The 21,125-nt window shown below is 41.8% G+C and overlaps 1 protein-coding gene across 9 annotated transcripts in view; it reads right to left on the reverse strand.

Moving 5' to 3' along the window:
* Positions 1-21,125, reverse strand: part of tns1b (tensin 1b) — a 155,667-nt gene that overhangs the window by 128,736 nt on the left and 5,806 nt on the right. Inside the window, exon 1 of one of the 9 annotated variants that reach the window (XM_029493021.1) lies at positions 12,254-12,373. The exons of 6 other annotated variants lie outside the window; for them this stretch is intronic. In XM_029493021.1, the coding sequence (XP_029348881.1) occupies positions 12,254-12,268 (15 nt within the window). In that variant the 5' untranslated portion in view covers positions 12,269-12,373. Of the gene's footprint in view, positions 1-586; positions 1,070-7,253; positions 7,365-12,253; positions 12,374-21,125 lie in introns of those variants that run through there. 2 more of the 9 variants (XM_029493015.1, XM_029493017.1) reach the window with 2 other exon arrangements.

Below are 21,125 nucleotides of genomic sequence, written 5' to 3' on the forward strand. Positions count from 1 at the left end.
GAAAGAGACATTAAGTTACGTTTTCAGTCTAAATGTGTTTCTCGTGGGAGCAAAGAATGCATGGTTGCACACCCACGCAGTTGCTTTCATAATATCTTTCTCTCTCAAATGTGTCACCGTGCCAAGGCCCCCCCACAGCCAGGGTCCCAACCCTCCACCCAGCCCCCGACAAGCAGACCACCCAACAGACCCTCTGACCAACTGGATTTGATCAGGGCTTTCCAATCGTTCTGAGCCAGCACGCATTTTTCAATGACAACAAAATCACAACAAAAGCATTCTGGCTTACTGCAATATCAAGCTAATTCAGCCCTGTCTCACTCACAGACTCCTGATTTCACCATTACCTACAGTGTATTATGCAACAGGAGTTTGCAAATCATTAGATTTACACTACCAGTCAAAAGTGTGGACACACTTTCCCATTCAAATGAATAGGAAAGTGTGTCCAAACTTTTGACTGGTAGTGTACATGCTCTGGCTCTGCTATCTCCTGCAGTTTAGTCATAAATGCGACGTCTCAGGCCAGCACTTAACAAATCATTCACGATCCCGGGAACAAATTCCAGGTGAAAAGTCATCTCACCCAGAACATGCAGGACAGGCAGACCCAGGTGCGTGCAGGTCCAGCTAGAGCCGTTGGCAGGCTGAGAGAGACAGACGGCATGGTGACTGACGGGAGTGATGCTGCTGCTGCTTCTGCTGCTGCTGCTGCTGCTGCTGCTGCTGCAGCTGCTACAGACCAGTGGGCTTCCTTAAATCTAATCCAGGCAGGAGAAGAGTTGCCCAACGCTGCAAAGCCATGACTATTCTGAACACAAACTCTTTCTCCTCAGGCTCCTGCTTTCTCCCTCTTCCACCGTGTCTCCTCCTCTGTCTCTCCTCTAAACCTAAATTGGATCCTGACTGCCTCTCTTCTGTGCTCTCTCTCCCTCTTTCCATCTGCCGGGGAAAGTTTCACAAAGCTTTTTTTTTTTTTTTTCCTGGGGGGTTGAGGGAAGTGGGTGGCGGGGCTGCCCCCACCTCTCCACAGGAGCAAAGGGGGAGGGGATATTCCACTTATTATCCATCTTATTCTGCCCCTCCTCTTGCTCTTATCCCTCTTTACCCCACTAAGTCTCACCACTTTTAATTTAATTCATTCATTCATCCCACCCCCTCCCTGTGCATGCCCCTCAGCATCCATCGCACTTCACCTCCCCCTCTCTCCATCACTCTCTAGCTCAGTTTCTTGTGTATTTCTGTACTGCATCCATTTTAATATTTCATCAACTCTGTCTCCTCCTGCATTCACCCTTGAGATGAATGTCCACTTACATTTCTCTTGACACAGCAAAGTACTGTACTCAGTCATTGTGGGTGTCAGAGAGGACACCTGCTGCACCTTCACAGCAAGAGTCCTTCTTTACTTATTGCCTCCAACATTGTTCAACATCATTTGATGCTCAAGACTCATGACCTGCCAGAACTTTCAAACGATTAAAACCAGTTCATATGTCAAGATCTTCAAGTGAAAATTCAGGATAGCAGTAAAGGAGCAAGGACGTCATATTTTGAGGAGCTGAGGAATTATATACATTTGGTGTTCCGCTGAGCATTTACGGTAGCAGGACAGTATGTGTGGGGTTTATGCTTCATTGTAGTTGAATCATCATCCCTTTTGGCCAAAATGTCAGGTGAACTTTCTTAGGGGAACAAGGTTGTATCTGAATAAGAAACACGAAAACAAGAATAATATACATTATGTCCAGTTGTTTCTTTGGGCTATCTCAAAATCCGCATTACAATTTGCTGTCTCCCTCTGGGCTTCCTGCGTGTTTTCTATTCTCCGAGAAAAACAACAAAAAAAAGTAATTGTGAAGGATCTACATCTGATTATAGAAGTAGCCCAAAACAACACCCCCCCCCCCCCCCCATGTTATGACCATGTTAGCCCCATGCATGACTCTTTATCCCCCTGCGGCTTTCTTACACGCACACGCCCACACACCTCTGCACAAGTCCTGCTAACCTCCACACAAATATGACCATTTCCCAGTTGCTGATTACACACACCTGTAAACACTCGTGGACCCATAATTTTCTGACAGATGCACAAAGATCTTCTCACGTGATAGAAGAAGTCCACACCCACCACATCCTGAAAACATAAACACACATGATTTAAACTATCAAACTCACCATGTGCATACACATAAACATCCATCAATAACCCTCCATTTCTCCCCCACTCTCTCACACACATCTTTCTCCCACACTCTATAAATACTGAAACCCACCTACACACAGAGACGCATACAAACACACTCACCCAGTGCCACAGAGGATTAATCCCCTGGTATTTCCTGCAGGCCACCCCTACAGAGACAAACCCACTAAAGGAGACAATGTTGGAGAGAAAACATCTAAACCTAATCCTGCAACTAAAACACACACACACACACACTCACACATCTCTGATATATAAACCTAAAATGCTATATGTTTTTAGAAAACAGCACTTTTGACCTTTTAGAGATGAATGTCAGTCTGAAGTTGACAACTACTGAACTATTTTTGATACACTAGAAGCATGTCCCACAATGTAAACATTCTAAATCCTTATGCAACAGGACCAAGCCAAAACATTAGTTGTCTGTGCTTTTAAATAAACAGAACACGTGGTTTTTCATAATGCATTGTCATTTCATCAACTGTTTATCTCATTATAAGCCACTGAATTACTCTGCATCTCAGTGTTGTCAAGCTAAGCTTAGCTGTTCCGAAATTAAAACTTAACATTGGACACCGTGTTCCTGCATAAAGTCAAATCGTTCCAGTTCCCTGTCAGCAGGCTCTAGTGTGACAGTCCATGATGCACCATTTATTTTTTTGAAGCACAATATCTCCTGTATACATAACATCAGGATTTACCATGGAGCCAACGCAGAGAGAATAATGCTACACATCTGAGTCAGATTTACAATTGTTCTCTTGTTGTTGTCTGCTGTTTTAAAGATTGACAAAGTGCTTTCAACAGAATATAACAGACTAACACTCAAAAACAGCTTGAAACGATTCAATAGAGATTTAGCACATCAGATATGATCAGATGACTAGGTGAGCCTAAGGAATCCAGAAGTGATACTCAGAGATGATGGTCTGTCTTGCCCCAGTGATACAATCCAACTCCCAAGTAAGGCACACAGCACGTACTGTACAGCAGGTGCTGCTGCAGCATCCTCTGCTGGTCACTGAGCAAACCACCTCCACATTTCCCGTCTGGCACTGGAAGAGCTCAGTTATTACTCTATTTTATTGAACATAGGAGGGCCTGCAGGGGTAATAGAGCAAATGTATGTGTGTGTTTGTCTGTATGTGGAACAGAGTTTGGGTAGTAATGGGAGGGTGGACATATTTCCAAGTCTAATCAGATCATTGGTAGGATTTGTTTTAGTACCTCTTTAACCTTGACCATTTCTGTCTTCTTTTGTAAACCAAAGCCAAGAGGGGATAGAAAGGTACTTCCACTATTAAGGAGATTAAGCGGTGTCAGGCCGCTGTCCTTGAACCAACTAGAGATGGGTTAACAGCTGGAACAGATCAAAGCCGGACCACCTATGACAAGGAACTCAGGACTAAAGAAGCAGATCACTTAGTTGATAAAAGAACAAAATAGGTAAGAAAAAAAGTAAGTAGTGCGTGGAGTGGTTCTTAACATATAACTGAATGAAGTGATTGAAAGTAAGCAGGATAAACGGACAGATAAGTAAAGAGGGAGCGTATAAACAGCAGAGGGGTGTGTTCTGTCATTTTGGCTGATGTCCTAGAACCTGCTAGATGAAGGGCCAGTTCAATTGTTGACAGACAGAGGAAGAACACACTCCAGTGGGCCCCCAACACACACAAAGGGAGCTGCACACACCCTTTCCCACCCCCATGACTCCCATCTGTTGAAAACAATACAGACCCAGGCGTTCCCTCCCTCTACAGAGCGCTCACATGTGTGTGCACGTTTTCCTCTGTTCTCTCTGCTGCAAAGACAGACCGTCCACCCAGCACCACAACACAACACACTGACCCAGAGAAACAACAGTGACAGCAGCACACAGCGTGAAGCCTCTTTGAAGGACTGTCATGTAAAAACACTGGCATGAGAACCTGGGAGAGCGAGAGTTTTCAAACTGGAGCCCACGTGGGTTTCCATGTATGCGAACCACACAGGCTACAGCTGCCGGTGATCATGACTCATTTCATAGTCTAACAATGTGCTTATTTGTCAGGAAAATCAAATGTCTATTGTTCTGAGCAGCTGTTTTTCAGCTGCACCAAAAGTCACAGGCTTTATGTCAAAGATATGCAAATAGTAATGAAAGAAGCAGAACAACATAAAGTACAGTACTTGTTGAACTGTTCTATTACAACAGGATGCGGGACATCCAAACCAGGGAACAGACACATTAACCTACTGCACTGACAAACTGACAGTTCACCATTGGATTTTTGAATAAGTAGAAACCAGATTTGGAGTGAAGGTTCGAGCTGACTGGCTCTGTTCTGTTTCCTGATTGGGTGGTACAATCTGTCAATCAACCCCCCCCAATGCATCCCCTGCTTTATGGTCTATTGTCCTTTAAATGACACCATCATTTAATGAACAACATGTTGTACTGAAGAATTCAAACTAGAGACTGAGACCATAAACTCATTAGCAAAAAGTTTACTGAGCTCATAAATCCCACGAGAAGTAGGGTCACTTTCCTATAGTCTTCAATACAATCTGACTAAAGCATTGGACTTTACTTTCCAGACTCACAGTTTATGTCTACTTTCATAGACAGTCAGTGGATTTAACACAAGTCCTCAGCAGCTTCACAAAAAGAACCATTAAGCACGTTAGCTGAACATCATAAAAAGCACCAAAGAGGGAGAAAAGTAGCAATAATAAGTAAGAGGGAAATGTGGCATTGTCTGATTAACAGCTCATGGTGATCAGTATAGAAATATTTCCAGGAAACTGCAACAGGAATTTGAACTGATCTGTGATGTTAGACAGGCCACAGACTCACCAAGAGACAAGTGATGTATCAATGAATCGGTAAAATAGCAATAAAAAAGCTGCTCCTCCATTTGACATGAAGTTTATAGGATTATAATATGGCAGTGGACTGTGCGTGCCCCGGCTTAGTTGCAAAAAGCCAACAGAAGGTTAAAGAATAAAAGCCACATGTAAATGTGATTTTTTCTTTTTTTTAAGTTTCTTTTGATTCAACTTAGGAGGTCACCAATAAGTAGGTCTGTTCTGTATCAAACTGTATCAAAACCAAAATTTATAACCTTCCTTGGCTTGATCTTGCTCATAACATCAATTTAATCGGTGTGCTCAGGAACTTGTCCTTTAGGACATATCACAAAACTGCAGCTCTTGTGTTTCTGGTCGATCAGCACTGCAGTGGGCAGGTGATAGTTCTGTTTACAGCAAGAGAAGGAGTGAAAACGAGTCGCTTCACCCTCCCTCAATGCTAATCAGAGCCAGAGCTGATATGTCCGTGTGACTGATGTTAGTGGGTTTTATCCTGCGTCCACTCAAAGAGAGCCTGGTGATATGGATGGCATGAGTGCAAACACTGAGCCTCAGGTTACATCCACACCAATACGCTTTAGATGTAAAACACGTCAGTTTTGGTACATTCACTCCTGGGATCCGCAAAATGGCATGTCTGTTGCATAGTGTCACTTTGTAGTGTGAATAGAGAGACACCTGACTCGCTTCCTGTCTGGATCCTATTGATGGTGTCTGTGGTGACACATGGAATGCCACATCATGACTGAGTAACATCACCAGTTGTTATCACCCAGCTATAGATGAAGAATGGTATGGTTGTTTATTAATGACTGTTCACTAATTGAGGGAAAATGTTTACATAATAGTGATACTGATATGAAGTTAAACCAACAGGCCTGTCAGAGAGCTTCATCCAAACTGCTCTGGCTCTGGATCTGGCTTGGATTCAGCTGCTGAACATCAGAGTGATCTTGCTCACTGCCCTGATAAACCACCTATGTTCAACAGCTTCTGAAGACACAGCAACCATCAAAATGTCAACTGTAGAAGATGCACACCCCAAGGAGAAGGAGGTGCATCGTAAACACCTTCAATATGGCCCAGACAGCCATCCATTGTTTTAAAAACACATTCTGCTTCAATTAAGGATGAGTTCAGAGGCTGTGTTGAGCAATAAGCTTGTGCATGTCAAGTATGCAGACCAGGACACTGTGCGGTGGCTGCATCTGCAGGATTGATGTCCGTGTTCATCAGCACAGGCCAACTATCGGGAAACATTAAACTTGCAATATCCTGGTGTCTGAGTTTCTGTGTGTGTGTGTGTGTGTGTGTGTGTGTGTGTGTGTGTGTGTGTGTGTCCTGCTGTATTTATCTGTCCTGTTTTACTGTCCTTGCTCAGGCCTTGCTGGAAGTTTTAGAAATATTACATTTATTTCCTGACAGTCTTGCACATGAAAAATAGGGGCATGTAGAGATGTTTCTAAGATCACAATCACAGCGTTTGATATGATCAGAGTAAGAAGCAATAGTTCATCAGCTCTTTCATGGATCAGGCAGAGCATCAAGATGAGTGACTAGATGAAACTATTACTAAATTTATGACTGACTCATTTTAATTTGTGTACAATAGATATTCTCCATATGAGTAGGGTGGAAGGGTTTACAGCTGTTAGCATTAAGCTAAATGCTCATCATGAGGATGCTGATATTCAGCAGGGCTAGGGTTGTCTTGTTAATAAAGTTTGTTGCCTTAGTTTGCATTGTCAGACTACCAGCCTGTGCACGGCCAGTGGACTCTCCACGAAGTGTTGAGGCTGAAGAGAATGGCATTAGTTTTGCAGGTAGAGGGGCATAAACCAAATAATTGAACAAAGTGTTTCCCTGAAGAGAGTCAGGGAATCAGCTCATTCGGGTTCCTCTAATGGGGACCATGCATGCTAGAACCATTTCTTAGCAACAAATACATGAATCTGGGCCAAAGTGATGGACCAGTCAACAGACAAATCAGCCAACTCTGTCTTCCCTACAGGTACATTGCAAGTGTTGCTTTAAATACAGTTGTCCGTCTCGACCAACACATAGCTAATGCAGTGCTGTTCGAATCAGTAAGCAGCATTTTGTTTTCTCTGTCATAAACAGGAAAATCAATTGTCACTGATACCAAGTTCAACAAACAGATGCAGAGTTTCAAATTAAAGCTGGACTGTACCGTATTTTTGCTTTCCCTTTGTCTCCAAAATGGGAAGATGCGGTAGAAAGATTTTACCCAGCTGAAGACTGTTGCAAGACACCAACCAAGTCCGCCCATTCTCTCTTGAAAACTCAGCTCACGTCCTCTGCTAGAACTGTATCACTGCTGCCATTCTCAGTGAGCTCAGTGTCTCCCTTCCCTCACCAGCCTGCCCTTCGAAACCCTGTGTCCAGACGTACAGGACCCTACCAACTGGACGTGAAGTGAATCCTGAGATGCTTGTTGATGTGATATAAGAAATGGTGTATTTTCTTCCAGGTTCAATGACCAGAAGGTCCCTCAATGTACAAGTGGGTTCATTCCTTCCCTGTCTTTCCTTGTCTTTCATCCATCCAGCATCCCTGCAACCTATATCCCATCCCCTCTTTCTCTGGATGCTGCAGGGTCTTCAGCTCAAAGCCTGAGGAGGAAAAAGATTAGGAGAGGGGGAAGACAGAAGTGGGCGGAGGTGGGGTGGGTCGTTCAGAGCCGTCTGGTAAAGAAGGAGGCACTTATAGTGATGGAAAAAGGAGGGGGCCTGCAATTTAATGTAGAAAAGAGGGGGATGGCTTGGAGGGAGTCTTAGAGCAGGGAGAGAATAATGAATATGAGATGTTGTGGAGTAGATTCAGCATATCCTCACTGACTAAGATGGAAATACAAATTATGAATCAGGTGCGTCCCAGCTGATGAGGACAGCACTGCCCAAAAAGCATCATAGCGGGTGATAAGGTAAGCCAGTCCAGTGCAAAGTGACTGTGTATGTGCTTGGAACATGATGTCAATCAGCTGATGTGTTGGTGCATTTGTAACTGACACGGGAGCCCTAATGAAGATTGGCAGCCTCGGGCCAAATGAAAATTGTCCTCTGGGCCTCTGCACCAGTTTGCACTGTGTGAAATAATACCATGATTTAAGACAGGCAATGAGCTGCGTGTTTGCGGAAGGCCTGTGAAATAAATTGCACAAAAGACACTTCTGATGATTCTGAAATTAAAGATGTAGTGCACAAAAGTGTTGAGAAGCAAAAGCAGTGAAATTCTCAGGAGGATTGTGCTGTATAACCTTGCTGCAGTTATAAGGGTCAACTTGAGAATATTGGCTCTGCGTGCTGGAAAGTGTCACGGCAGCTGAATATCCCCACAAAAACAATACAGACTAACACTGTTGCAGATCTGCTGTGTCGCTGTGCAGGAAGCTCCCCTCTTTTGTTTTCTCTCAGGGAAACAAGAGGAGGAAGCCTCTGACTTTTTGGTGAAAACATGGTGAGATAGGCCCAATGCTCTATTTGGGTGTATTCTTAGCTGCTTCCTGTTTTTCTTGCAGCCAGCCTTTTTCCACAACCTGCGCCACAGCCAATAATTATCCCAAAATGGTGCAACATTTACAGTATAATGTATAACTATCAGCCGCCTCTGCTTAAAAGCAGTAAAATACACATTCATTCAACCTTTCAGGCTTATTAAACTTTGACCTTCAAATGAATAATTTGTTCATCATTTACCACATACCATTATGGAGCAGTACATCGATGCACAGCAGAGTAAATTGTGGAAGTTGTCAGGCAATGAAATCCTATTGATCCAATCAGTTAATGTGTTGTTTTAATTTTGGATATGGACACAATTTAAAAGCTAGAAGCTGGAATTGTACAGTCAAGCACAATTTATATTTAAATAATAATCAAATATTTGACTTAGCCAGCTTGTTTGTTAGCGTGGCATTAAGTACATACAAGAATGCACACAATGTGTGTTGTGATGCAGCCCTGCCTCACTCACAACTTGGTGAAGTTGAAGCTAAGTCCTCAGCTGAGGCCATGACCTCATCATGAGACCCATCCTCCTGCCCTGTGCTGTCAGAGGAGATTACACAATACTGGCAAGAGGACCAAAAGTTTCCACAGAAGGCGTGGGGACAATATCATGCGCACTTCCTGCTTCTCTGCAGGACAAACAATGGATGGGTTTCAATTCTCAATCTAACAAAATCAGGTCATCTGTCTGTCCTAGGAAACTGGACAAGGGGTTAGAGAGCTAAGGGCCATTGTACCTGGGAGAATAGAAAGGGAAATGACTGATCAGTCGAGTTTTAATGGAGAGGCTGGCAAATGCTTTGGGCTCCACTGGTGGTGTACATTCATCCCTCCAAGTTCATTATATTTTAATAACACACAGCCTCATTTTAAAAACTTTAATGAAGAAAATTCTGTCTGTTTTTCTTACCTTTAACCAAGATTATACATTCCAGTTACTTCAATCACATCATATTTGACCTTTCTGTGGAGCAGTAAAATCAAGACATGGACAACATGGAAAATGGAGCACTGACCAGTGTTGCTGTTTAATAGCCAGAAACAGTGTTGAGCCGCAACTGACTGCAGAGTGACGGCAGTGTGACATCTCTCATCTTATTCCAAATTTGAGCGCCAAGGTTTACAATAGCTGCAATGGCATCATAGAGACGCCCTGCAGAGGTCCTGCATGCACACAGTAACTCCTACGACATTAACTGGCACTGAGAACGCATTTCCAGGGTCAGTTGGTTGTCACTGCTCTAGCCGCAGAGCAATTTTAAAATGAGGTTAGCTAATAACTAACAATTGCATTTGCATTGGAGACTCATTTGTTCAAATAATACATTTCTCATTCTCATTTCCTCCCCCAACAAAGTGGCTGTGACTAATCTATCAGTTGTCTCCGCCCCCTATTGATCGAAGGCGTCCATATTTCTGACTGAGCTCTTGGCAGGTGTTGTGCATATGTTGTCCTATCTTAAGTTAGCAGATGGAAACATTTTGGCGAATTGACAATCATGGGTAAGTGTCAGTCTGAATCTGTGACAAAATGGAGATAAGGTGATAAGGTGATAAGATAAGGTGTAATCCCCAACTGTAAAAATAAAGCCTCTTTAGACATAAGCCACAAAGAACTACAGAGGTTCTATTCTCTGATTGTGTGAAAGAGCAACTGAAACCTTAAACTTATCACACGGAACATTTCCAAATTTAAATGTTTAAAAAAATACTTCACCTGAGTGGCACCTATGTTATATACTTTTTCTGACATTATCAAAGAGCCATACACAATTTTAATCTTGTAATGGTCCATCTCATTTAGCAGCTGTCCTTGGCATCATCATCAATTCAAGCCTTCTGACTGTCTGATTCTTATGATTACAGAGGAACTATCAGACAAAACATCAGCGGGTCCCAGAGAAGAATTTACATGCCGTGCATATAACCTATAATGTATTTTTCTGGTAAGAAATGATAAAGACCCAAAAATTGATGCAAATTATATTTTCTGATAAGTGTGTGTTGAATTTCTAGCCCCAAAAAACATGTCTAAGAAAATTCTCGGACCACTTAAAATTTAATGACGTTCAGCCACTCAATTTGTAGGATCACAAAAGAAAAACTTACAGAGAGTGCTCTTAAACACATCAAATGCCTTTTACAGAGAGTAATTCACATTATTCATAATCAGTTTGATTATGAAATGTTGGGAATGTTGTGGTTTGTTGGTGATGGATATGGCCTCTATGAAACTAATAAAGGAGTGAATAGGAGAGAAAGATTCCTGCCAACTTCATCCTTTGAGAGGAGTAAATTACAAATTCCAAAGAACGGGAATGAGCTATTTAACCTTTAATCATCATCTGCAGAAGCACCCGCCACACACAAAGTACCCACAGTGACCATTTCACCTCAGGAGCTGCAATTATCAACTCGTCTCAAACACAACAGGCCTCAGAGCAATCATCAGCTGCCTCATAAGAGCCCAGGCACGGAAGAAATGAAGAGGATGTGAGCCAAGGTGATGAAAAGGGATAAAGGTACGTGGCACTCACGTAATATAGAAAAACAGCTGAATCAGCTCTTAAGTTTACGTATTATTTCCAATCTTAAATGCAATTTAGCACGTCCTCTTCATGTCACCTGTCTTGTGGAATAACTTGATGAAATCATGGTTAATTAAAAACTCCGTCATGTAACAGACACAATGCGTGTTAGGCCGAGTGGACAGACTCTAAACTGTTAAAATCACTGCACAGCTATACACTAATCAGCTCTCAGGAGGGACACGTCTACATGAGACACAGAGAAACAGAGAGAAAGACAGAGAGAGAGGGACACGGACAGGCACAGAAAGAGAGAGAAAAAGACAGACAGCAAATGGACATTGTGTTAGAGATCAAAGGACGGTTGACTAAACAAGGCAAACCATTTGTCATAAAACACAAAAGGCTCTGATAAAAAGATGACAGGGAGTATGTTGTCTGGACTTAGTTGATGACGCCATCTGTCCATAGCAATAAAAACCAAAGTAAACTGTCTTTTACCTTTATATGAGACTTGACTGAGTGTTTTCCAACCACCTCCTTAAAAGGTTTGCTTCCCTTTTGTCCTGAAGACTTTGAATGCAGCATTTTATAATATATTCTATTTATTCATTATATTTCATAATAATGAGACTGACAAAAAACAAGTAAGTTTGCAATGGATGAATAACCTCATGAAAGTACATCTCTTGTATCCGCACCTATTAAACTCAGATGCTGATTAATCAGTCAGAGATTCATTTTAGCCATCACCATCAACACTGGACAGGAGATCAGCTACAGACGGTTTACGATCATCAGCTGCAGTGAACGTCACTGTTGTGTGGTTAATGTGTTGAATTGTGTTACAGAAACAAATCAGTGACAGTGGTCTCTTTTAAATATGGGTTTCCACAGAAGCTACTTACAACCTTACTCAATTGCGAGTTTTTAAAAGGTGAAGCTCTTTCGATTCAGTAAGCAGATTTGACTTTCATAGCTCATTTCATGAGCTGAAAAAAACAACTATGTTGAGGAAAAGCAGGCCAAACCGCCAGCAAAGTGTTCAGCTCCAGCACTCTGTGTTCTTGACCTCAGGACGGGAGCGAGTCCTCGGCCACCCACAGTCAGAAATGACAAGTTGAAACAGCACTCACCAGCCAGAGGGACATCGCAGAGTTTTCTTTGAAGACACCTGGGCTAGTAATTCCCTCCCACAGATCCAGAGCTTTCTTCAACTCGTCTCGCTTTTCTGGGATTAACAAGGCAATGTTATTGTCCACCAGAGTTGGACACACTGACCAAAAAGAGCATGACAGTCTGGCCCTTATCCTGACATACTTCCTGAGCTGCATTGTTAGCAAGGAGAGAGGAAACTCACACACACACACACACACACGCACACACTATGGAAAGCCAGTGTCAGGAGATCATAGCATGGAAAGTGAAAATGGGAGTTGTTGTGTGCTCTTATATAATTTTGTTGTGTTTTAGGACTATTTGAAACAATCCGTTATTTAGAAACCTGAGGTGGAAGTGGTGGGCTAGGGTTAGTCCCAATGCTGTGATGGTGGCAGGTCTGATCGAGTGGGATGGGGAGGGCAGGTTGTATTGTTATTGTATTATGTATTTGTCATTATTTTGTGTGCTGTTGCCAAGTTGAGTTGAGGATGAATGTACTCGTAATGATGCAAAGAACTTAAACGGGTACAGTGTTGCCTGCTGTCACATTAGCTGTCAGTTCAGAGAAGCAGCAGGAGCTGAGTGATGCAGAACCGTCAGTAAGACATTTTCACCGCTTGTTGGTGTTACTACACACAATCCCACCTTCATGTGCGCTGTGTTACACCTGTTTCAGGTAGACAAAGGAGATCAAAGCTGCGCTTCTGTGCGGGAATATGATAGCTGAAGGAAAGGACTGTCAGCAAACACTTAAACTGATATCAGCATTTTCACAAAGGGACCAAAACACATATTTGCTGGCGGTCCCTTCCACAGCAGCTCATCAATCAGCTTCTGCTGCCTCTCAAAAATGGAAGCTGACCAGAATCTGGTGCAGGTAACATAATGCATGTGACTATCTCACACAACAGCAATGTAACATGTAAGTCTCTCTGTCATTATCTGCACAACTTTTCACATTTAAGGTTGATTCTATGTCAGCATTAGAATATCAATCATTTGAGCACACATTACTGGACTGTGCTGGTCGTCGTGCTCTTTTACTATTATGAGAGGTTGAAAAAAAATTCTAGGCAAATGAATCAACACAATGAGGGGCTAGAAGCTGAGGTGAAGAGGTCAGCCCTTTGCAATGTGTCCCCTAACTAAGTAACTCCCAAATAAACAGACCCCTCCATTGTTTTCTTAACAGGCCCTTAATGGAAACCACCTCAAACCTGACAGATTCATTGCCTCTCACCCGTGAGTGCAGGGGTGACTTAGAAAGCAGAGAAGATAGGCAGGAACAACAGCAGCTGCATGTGAATTTAGCATTATTCAAGTTTATTCTTTGTCTCTCAACACAACTTTCACAGCGTTTGGAAGAAAGAATGGATATTTACTCCGCCGGAGATGAAACACGGTGGTGGCCCTGTGGTCTCCGAGGAGGGCACACTGCTCATGTAGAATATGCAAACACACACACACACACACACACACACACACGCACATTAAAGAGCCATAATTCAGTCATACCACACATGTTCACCATTAGCAAATCATTAAAAGACTGTGACTCACATCTTGTCACAGTCAAAATATCTGAATGCATGCAGAGCCAGTACATTATGTGAGACTAAACTTGTGTTATTGGCTGAGCTCTTCATCGTTCTCAGACACTTTATATGGCTTTATATGACTTTATATGGCATTGGCCTTTATGTGTATGGACGCACTCTTAGTTATAACATGAATACTTGTGTTGTACTCAAACCATAACAACTGAGTAAAGGTAGTAAACAACTACAGGAAGCTTAGACTGTGTGTCAGTCTGTGCACAGAGGAATGCTAACTGTGTCTGTATTGTAAGCAGTGTGAATCCCTGAGCCAAAACCTTATAGGGCTCATTCTTCTTCAAGGCCATCCTAAAGCCCGTACCAAAGCCCGTCCTAAAGCCCCTCAGTTGGATCAAAGTCTGTTTTGTGTGTTTAGGTTTTAACATTTCGGGGGGTTACTTTTGAGCCAATTGTTATCACTCCTCAAAGTGCTACACATGGGTGAGGCCTCCATGGGTGCTGCTGCTGCAGGGGAGTGTCTAAAATGTCTGTGTGTTCTTCTCCCTGCTATTTGCAATGTGGATGAGGCAAATGCACGGTTTTAAATTGGAAGCTTATGTTGCACGAGCTCACACTTGCTGTTTCTCATTCAGCCACACGAGGGCACAGCTTGAATATAAATTGTTTTGTTATTGTAGATAATCCTTGCTAACTCGCTGCGCCAACAGATCCCAACACTCTCTGCTGGCCTAAAATGCTGGAATCATTAAAAAAAAAAAAAAAAGACTTTAGCATTGTCTCAGCCGTCAAATATCAAGCCCCTGCTTTGGAGCAACTTCCCTTCTGACATCACCGTCTGGCTCCATTCAGGCTTTAATATCCAAACTTAAGACTCATTTTTACCTGGAGCAGATACCCTAAATGTGAGAGAATGTGCTTCTCTTTCCCTCTTTCTGAGTTTCTCAAGTGTTCATGTTCTTCAAGCACAAAGCTGTGGCTGTCATTGTAAATATAGTCTTTAAACTTATCACAAATAAGCCATTTAATTATTCAAAATTCCCATTTGTGTTAACTATAGATGTCCATGTTATTGTATTGAATTGTGATGTTATTCCATGTGCCCCTCAGAGATAAATAGTGTTTTGACTTGATCTGATCCAATTCAGCCCAGATGATAACAGCTCTGATGATTGTCCATTACCAAGCTCACCATCCACAAGCACTTGTGCGGGCCTCAAGTTAAAACCAGCATAATAGAGTTCATTTTGTCCTGACGACAAGATCGTCTATAAACTTTCTGAAAATGCCTTCAGTCTCGATGGAAACCTTTTGGGTCTCTAAATAACAATATAAGAGATTGTAAACCTTCTCTTTGTGAGATGTCTCTGATATTCATTCAGGACCTTTAATTGTAATGGAACACAAATGTGAGAGCAAAGCTTTTGTAAACATTTTCATGAGCTGAAATAAAAGAGCTCAGATGGGGTTTTTTTTTTTTTCCTGTCTGAAAAGTTGTTCACCAGTGTGTTTCATCTTAATTTACACTATTGTCGTAAAGATGTAAATATGGTGCAGCTTTAAAACTGGCAATCCTATGATCTACTCATCTCCTTTGTTTTCAGTTTTATAGATGCTCCAAAAACTGACGTGTCAAGAATCTGGACTGAGCAGGAAAGGACTGCTCTACATCTAAACTCCATCTATGCCGACAAAGAACTGCCTGATGTGTGCTGGTAGAGAATCTTCAGCACTTCACACGAGAACATGGTAAGACGGTATTTTAAGATAACGTGTTATTCTCAGGTTAATACAGAGACAGAGGTGAGAGAGATGCAAAGATATACAACTAGTGGTAGGGCACTCAAATTACTCACTCAAAAATTACATGTCATAAAGAATTTAGAACCTTACACCTTACGTGGGGCTTTCTGTTTTTCCACTGCCTTAAGGTGACCCAGAATACTTTTTTCTGAATATACTCAGAAAAAAAAACAAAACTATATTTTCACTATGTCCATCTGTTTCTCCTATTTATCCAGAAACACACCGTGTCTGTTCTACATCAGCTGTTAGAGTCAGACAGGACTGTGTATATGAGCATGATGGTATGATGAGGGTTGTTTGATAAAGCGGGGTAAATTAGTGATGAGCCAAAACTGCTTCAAACTGCACACAATATACGTAACTTCTCACAACGCATGTCAAATAACCTGGTGCCTGCTCATCACGCTAAAAGCTGGTGAAATTTCCGGATAATTTAAGGCTGCGTGTTGCATAAGGGTGCCACCAAGTGTCTGTAACTACTATTTGTGTTTTTATGTCCAATAAAACTGCTGGTTTTCACTGGGTCCATTTCCTCAGTCGTCACGATCCAGCAGCAACAAGAATGTGGGTGCTTGTGTTTGTGTGTATGTTGTGGTGATGGAGAGGACACCCCGCCTTCCAGTTTCAGACGAAACAGGGAGCTACATTATTCACAGCACCAACTGTAACCCATGGCGATGGTGAGCATGCCCAGTATCCGGGCATTATGCAAATGCAAATCACGCTTGGCTGACCATAAAACTGTCTGTGTGTGTCCATCGCACGGCTTCACATTTCACCCAAACTTTATTGGTGCCAGAAGTCTGCCTTAATTGAATTAACTTCACAAAAACAGACCTTGTTGCAGGAGAGCGATGGGACATGACACAGCCATCACCTCAGCATGGGAGCCTTTAACAGTGTTTACACTGCAATCAGTCAGTGCTTTAGGAGAAAAGGGGGCTTCTCTTTCAAATTTTATAACTTGGTAACACTTACTTTTTAAGAGCTACACGACAAATTCGTCACAGTCTCTGAAAATGGAAAGGTTCATTCGCTACAATTTTCCAGGCATATTTCAGGTTCCTAGGATTATGCTTCTTCTTATTCCCCCATTTTAAAAAAATCCAATATACTGGAAAAAAATTTGTGATTTATTTAAAACATGTTTTCTTCCTCGGGCCGCTTTCTAATGGCCATGTGTTATAAACTCAGGGGCCTCATCCTTTTGAGACTACAGTTGAAGACCGATTTCGTCGCAGCTATGTAACAAGCATGCGGGCTGCTAGTGGCTCCTTCCTTGAAGCTGACAAACATGTCCTTTTCCTGGGAAATGAAGATTCCAACTGGTGGATCTTTTCCAGCAGAATTTATCCCAAGATGCATTGCATGGTTTAAAAGCTTTCATATTTTTAAATTACATGTGAGCTGTACGTTGAAAGGCAGTGGTTGGGGTGGAAGGAGCAGATGCCAATGTCCCCATCTGCTGGTAAGAAATATCATTTCATGAAAAATCATACAATGTGGCCCTAATCTCTGTGTTCAAGTCCTCGGAAAAAATGAAGCACTTTGCTTTTCTTTTGTCTACAAGACATTAAAAAAAAGAATTTTTCCTGTTTTTTTTTTTTTTTTTTTTTGCTAGTCTTCCCTTTTCTCTCATGTCCGCTCGTCTTCTGTCAAAATGGCAAACACCACCACCCAGACGAGAAGAAAATTGTTGTCGTGTTCATCCAGTCTCTGAGATAATGTAGAGCAAAGAAGCTTGTATCATTTTGATGTTTCAGACTTGAATTGAAGTTTAAAGTTGAATGCTATGGTCCTGGTCTTTTAGATAAATGCGTATTACATTGTATTTGCAAATAACTCATAGCGCTTAGTTGAAACTTTCGATATTTACTATGTTGGGTGTTTATGTGTCCGTTTGATTCCTCGTAACCAGTTCCTGTCCAAATCACGACCCAAGGCATCTCAGTTTCTTCTGTTCAATCAGATTGGTAGTTTACATTTGAAGTATTTAACTGAAATCATCTGTTGAGATTTTCAGAGCAACAGTTCATGTCTTGCACTTAAGTTCCGTGCAGGTATCTTCCCGTAATCAGGCAACTCCCATCAATACACTCATCCACAAAGAAAACTCCATGGTGCTGAGTCGGCACCATGGAGGGAAACAGATAAGAAGCTGTTTGTTGACTATGTGGCTGAATTTGGGTAGCATTCATCATTCAGGCAGCCACATTACCTAGTCATCAGATGAATGCCATAATCATAAAATGTCATAAATATATTTTAGGACTTATTTTGGTATTGTTGAAAACGTGGGAGTAATTCTGTGTAACAATAAAGACTTCCAGTTACTTCCTGTAACTTACTGGTATTCATGTTATCATAAAAAGTTAAATATGTGACAGGAAAATATTTCTACTATACTATGATCAATCTGACATATTTGCTGTAATGAACCAAACTTCCTCTGACAGTTTATATTCTTTTTGTACGAGTGAGCTCCGGGCCTTAATGAAAAACTTAAATGAGGTTTAGTGTCCTGAGAAGACTCAGCTACAGCAGAGCTGAGTGAAGACGAATGGACAAGATGAAAAAATGTGCCACAAAAATGGCAGTGGAAGGAATGTTATGCAGTATGGGGTAAGTAAGACACTCGCAGTGCCCGGAGCTGCTGACTGATATTGCAGCCATTAAAGCTGCTGGTTCAGGTTCATCTAGTGCCTTTGAAGGAACTTTATCTGAATCCAGCCTGTTAAATGCATTACTGTTATCTCTGAGAGAGGCGTGCCTTTCAAGACAGATAAAATAAAACTGTTAAACATTTGGAGCATGTTTTCCCACTAGCGCCAATCAAATGTTTGCCGTCCCCCTGGATCAAATAGTCTTTACAGTGTAAAATCAAAACAAAGATAAAATAATAAAGAGCTTTACGGTGTTATAAATTCATCTCACCCAAGAAGAGGTACATACTTTTTGTAAGTATGTATTTTCTTTTAGTTACAACACATTATATGATGAGAAGTGACTTATTATATTAACTTTAGGCCAATCTAATTGTCCCATCTTAAATGGCTTCATACCCACAGAAATATTGGCCTCCAGTCTGAGGTGGTACACCACACACCACAATACAATACAATGCAATCCAATCACGTGGAGGCATTCAGGCTATTTTCAGAGTCATGCCACAAAGGCTTGCCAAGGCAGATAGGCACGGGAGTAGCAGTTCATGTCCTCAGAACTTCTCCGACTGCTGTATTGTAAAATGAAATGGGCTTAAATGGTAAAACCCCTCAATTTAGGTAATCCAATATCTTAGTCCTGCTGTCTGGGAAACTCCATCGGGAACCACAGAAACTATGTCTGTGTTAAGGCAAAAAGGCTTTTACCCTCAATCCTCTAATGCTGCTATACAGCTATACAGCCCTAATCCTGGCTCATTTTTGATGACCGTTTATAATGAGGATGTTTCATACATTTTCCTCTGTCCCTTACAAATGTGAAAACAACTGCATCAAAGACAAATGTGTACATAGTGAAAACCTAACAAGCGCTACACAATAACACGTCATGAGCTACAATAGCTGGCCAATATTAGTAGAGGTAATCTTTGTTTGCAGATAAGTGAATTTAAAAACCATAATAATGATGTGACTTCTGTGTATATGCATCACAATCTTGTAAATCCCTTTATTATTCAAAAACACCAATAGTTGTCATCCTTAACTGCATGGCAACGAAGCTAAATCCTGTCCAAGCATTTATCCACTGTAAGCACAGGAAACTTGTACCAGACACAGTGACTAACTCCCTAAACTTAAAAACAAACACTTTCGCCCTGCCTTATGCGCCCTGAAGATAATATCTAACTAGACCACTGAGCAGTGATAGTTAACATGTCTTTGGGGTCATCAGGTGGGAACCTTCTTTCACCAGTTTTTTGTCTAGTTGGTCCCACGACACCTCCAGGAGGCTAGACAGTGATCACTGGCGTCCCAGGGTCACCCCCCTAATGCCAGCCATCACCACTCCTCACACAAAGACAACTATCTCACACAGCACCACTGTCAACTACTCTGACCTCTCAACAACTGCGCCAGTGAAAGCAGGGTGGGGATACAGACCTGGTTCGGGTAGGGAGCAATGAAAGTATAGAGGGTGCAGGAGGTGGAGGATGAGATACAGCAGATTCAGCAAACAAACTCACCTGGACAGTCCTATAATCACAGACAAAGACAAGCCAAATAAGCCAATACAGGCCAACTCGCCATTTAAATACAACCAAGACTAGACTGAATATGCTGGGTAATAAATCTGTGACTCAAAGTCACAAGGTCTAAATGAGGAGTGGGAAAAAATGTGAATCAAATTAGGTCTTTAATCACAGACAAGTGAAACAACAATAAAGTCACAGAATAATAGTAAGGATGAATGTTTCTGATAAAAATCATATCATTGAAGAATGAGAGTTCTTCATTAGATCGCATGAAATCCAGCAGCATATATAAAGTCTCTTGCTGACTGAGCAGTGAGCAGTGCTCCCACTGGACTAGTGCAGATAAAAAAAGATCCAACTAAATCTGTGCACAAATTCCCGCAATATAATATTGTATAGAATTTAATGCCCAACCCTTACAGAAAATAGAACCTTAATATTTTTAGCTGTGGTGTGAACACAGCTTTGGAGTTACCATAAATGAACTCACAGCCTGTGTAAATGATACAAACGTGCGGGGCATCCGTAATGCTTGCGTAGGCTTGCAGGCGTGTACAACACATGTGCAGCATCAGGTCCCAGAGTGTGATTTAATTAAAGATTCCTTTGTATGGTGCATAGAGGGGGACACGCCTGCTCTCATTATCAGGGATCAGGACAGGAACGTGAAACATGTGCTGCTTTTTTTTTTTCTTTCTTTCTTTTGGCGGGCTATTGAGTTTCTACTCCTGTTGTAATAATAATAATGGCATGACAAACTCTCACTCCAGAACAATCAACTGTTATTCTCTGCTGTTGTATTAAGGGCTTAGGAGGCCTATCTAAAAATAGAATATAAAGGTTAGTATAATAAAGAACATATTCATGTGTTTCCAGTGTATAACATTGAATATTCTCTCCGCTGTTTGTAACTTCCTGGGCCACAGGCCAGGAAAGCCTTTATTGCCTGTGACAACACTTTTACACTTTTTATGGCTACATTTCATAATTCCCATTACGCTTTCCTCCCAGACCGCTCAGAAACCACATTCCAGTGCAAATACCTATGAAATTCCTTCACGGAGGAATGTTGAAGTGTGCAAACCTATCCTTTTAAAATGCAGTGAGGGCGAACCAGCAACAATGATTTGCCTCAACTTGTTACAAGCAATGGAGCAAAATAGAAAAAAGATAAATAAATCGGGGGTCTTCCTATGTGTATTCAGATTAAATGCAGCATGTCATGGGAGGGCGATTTATTAGGTCGCCAAAGACAAACATTCTTCCGATGATGAAAACATGATTGGGTGG

The sequence above is a fragment of the Echeneis naucrates genome, chromosome 21 (assembly GCF_900963305.1).
Source record: "Echeneis naucrates chromosome 21, fEcheNa1.1, whole genome shotgun sequence".
Taxonomy (NCBI): Eukaryota; Metazoa; Chordata; class Actinopteri; order Carangiformes; family Echeneidae; genus Echeneis; species Echeneis naucrates.